Below are 2,863 nucleotides of genomic sequence, written 5' to 3'. Positions count from 1 at the left end.
GGATGGAGTCTAGCTCTCTAGGTCACACACCCACACCCACCCCCACACACACCCACACGCAGTTTCCAGATACCGAGCCCTTAAAGACAAGGCCGGTTTTTCTTCCGCTGCCTGTATCAGTTCGGACCCATTCCCTCTTGGAGCCTGGACGGGACAGGCTGCCAGGCTCGAAGGGAAGACCAGCTTGGGCGCCTTAGAGCAGAGCTCCGCGGCTGATTCAGGGTGTGTCCTTAAGGGGCGGGACCAGCGCACCCGAAGGGAGCAGCTCCTCTGGCTCCCCGGGGCGGCGCCCTGGAGCGCGGCGCTGGGCTTGAGTGGGGGAGGGGCTGCTGCGGGCTGCGGGCGGCGGGTGCACCAGAGTGTTCGTGCGTGAGAGCCCTTGTTGGGCTTGCTTCTTCCGTATCTCCTTTTCCGGGTTGCAAAAGAGCCACGGGCTTCCTGCGTGCCCGCTGGACTGAGACCGAGACTGGGGCTAGAGACACAGCTCACCCTCCCGTTCTTCCCTGGTCCCTTGCCCGGCCGCCCACCCCCATCAGTAAAGAGACTCGGCCTCGCACAGATATAGTTTATTGAATCGGCCCGGAAGCACCGCGGTGCAGCGGGCCCAGTTGGCACTGGGAGGAACGCAAGGAAGGACAGGCAGAGGCGCGGCTCTACATCGGGGAGCCCCGAGGTGGCGGCCAGCGCGCCTCTTCATCTTTGCCCGAAGCACATCAGTTTTCGCGTGCCTAGGTGCTCCACGCCCGGTTGGAGAAAAGGAAGGAGGACACAGAAAGGATTCTAGAGAGGGGACTCGGGCCGGGGAAATAAAGACAGCGGAGGGGCTGGGTACTCGCTGGAGGTGGCAAGCCCTGAGCCTGAGCTGCCCCAGAGGGGCCCCCTTGACCCGCGGGTGGGGGTGGGTGGGGGAGTAGGTGGGTGGCCTGGAGGAGGAGCAGGGCCGCTAGCTGCGGGTGTAGTAGTCGTAGTCGTCCTCCTCGCAGGCGTCAAAGGGGCCGGGCGGGCTGCGAGGCGCGCCGTCCCGGTCGGACACGGGGCGCTCCCGCAGGCGCACAGCGTCATATAGACCCTGCGGTGGCTCATCCAGCAGCACTTCCCGCTCCGAGCGGGAGCGCTTCAGGAGGCCCACGTTGCGCAGCAGCAGCAGGACGGGCGCATAGAGCAGGTTGGCCAGGCCCATGCCGAGGCTAAGCTGTGCAAAGCCAAGCGAGTGCACGATGTGGCCCGCCACGATGGGCCCAAGCGCATAGGCCACGCAATAGGAGATGTCGGCAATGGCGTAGACGCTGCCATAGACCGAGACGTGGCGCACGTCCACAAGAAAGGCGAGCGTGGGCAGCAGCGCGGTGTCCACCAGCGCGATGCCGAAGCACAGGCCACAGAGCGAGATCACCAGCGGTGCGAAGGAGCGGCAGGCGGGCACCAGGCACGAGCTGGCGCCGATCACCGCCAGCCCAAAGGCGCCGTACAGCCACTGCAGGTGGGGGTAGCGCGCTGCCAGTCGCACGGTGAGGTAGACACCTAGCACGTGCGGCACGAAGGCCGGCAGCCAGGCTATGCCTGCCTCCCACTCGGATGCTGCCATCGTACGTTCCATCCACGTGGCGATGGTGGGCTCCAAAAAGGCGAGGGGGATGTTGCAGGTGGTGAGCGCGCCTGCCACCACTGCGATGTAGGGGTCCAGCATGAGGCGGTGGATGGGCGTGCCCACTGGCAGGTTGGCCCGCGCCCGAGCCGCCGCCGAGAAGGGCTTGGCCACCACCAGCAGCAATAGGGCGTCGAACAGCGAAACGGCGGCGAGCACCAGAAAGGGCGCAGACTTTCCAGCGAACTCGTGGAGGAACCCTCCGAAGGGCGGCGCCACTAGGCTTCCGAAGCTGATGAAGGCCAGGGCCAAGCCCAGGGCGCGGCTGCGCTCTGGCTCCTCCGGATACTTGTCTGCAATCATGGCAATGCCAGACGTATCCGCGAAAGCCGAGCCAAGACCCTGCAGGCTGCGTGCGGCGAAGAGCGTCGCATAGTCCTCCGCGAAGGCAAACATCACAGTAGAGGCGAACAGCACGCCCAGGCCCAGAAGCAGTGGCAAGTCATAGCTCATGCGGTCGATGAAGGTCCCACTCAGGGGGTTAACCAGCAGCTGCAGGATGGCCTTGGAGGCAAACAGCACCCCGATCTTCACGTCCTCGTTGTCCCTGGGGTGTTGGAGCTTCACAATAGACTTGGCTGGCACAGCAGCCGTCGGGGACTCTGAGGTGTTGACCGTGACGGCACTGGCATTGGTCGGAGTGGGCGGCGTTGGGCTGGAGGTCGGGGTGGGCTTCTCGCTGGCCGCGTGCACGTAGTAGGGCACGATGGGTACGATGACCATATACAACATGTTGTCCAGGAACAGCGCCACGCACACGATGACCAGCACCAAACGCCGCTGCCGCCGGGGATCTTGCAGCGCCGCGCCCACCGCCTCCGACAGCTTGCTGGCTGCCGCCGGGGCCTGACCCGCCGGGGCCTCCGGTTCCATCACCCCCACCCCGCCGCTCTTCCGAGGACGCTGCCGCCGGGGCCGGGCGCGGGCGCCCTGCAGTGCAGAGACGAAGGCGCGGAACTTCGGGGGACCCTGCGCGCCCAAAAGGCAAGGATCCTGCACGGCGAGGCGCCGCCGCTGTCCGGAACCGAGCCCCGAACCCGCCTCCGCTGGGCTCAGGGCTAGTCAGGAAAGGAGGGCTGGCCCAGGGGCAGGGGCCGGAGACTGAGCGCGCTGTGCCTCGCGCGCGCCGGGAGTCGCCCCCGCAGCGCTGAGAGGCCGCCAGTGCCGGCCGAGGGGCATACTGCTGCCGCCAGCCCGCCGGTTTGCTCGCCCCGCCGC

General features: G+C 66.7%; 1 protein-coding gene across 1 annotated transcript; it reads right to left on the bottom strand.

Moving 5' to 3' along the window:
* Window positions 1-943: 943 nt before the first annotated feature.
* Window positions 944-2,518, bottom strand: SLC18A3 (solute carrier family 18 member A3). The gene has a single exon (XM_065919950.1). It carries the CDS (start codon window positions 2,516-2,518, stop codon window positions 944-946), a length of 1,575 nt encoding a protein of 524 aa, XP_065776022.1.
* Between the last annotated feature and the right edge of the window lie 345 nt (window positions 2,519-2,863).

This window comes from Muntiacus reevesi, chromosome 2 (genome assembly GCF_963930625.1).
Source record: "Muntiacus reevesi chromosome 2, mMunRee1.1, whole genome shotgun sequence".
NCBI lineage: Eukaryota > Metazoa > Chordata > Mammalia > Artiodactyla > Cervidae > Muntiacus > Muntiacus reevesi.
The sequence above is the reverse complement of the archived record's forward strand: the minus strand, read 5'-3'. Positions and strand labels throughout refer to the sequence as shown.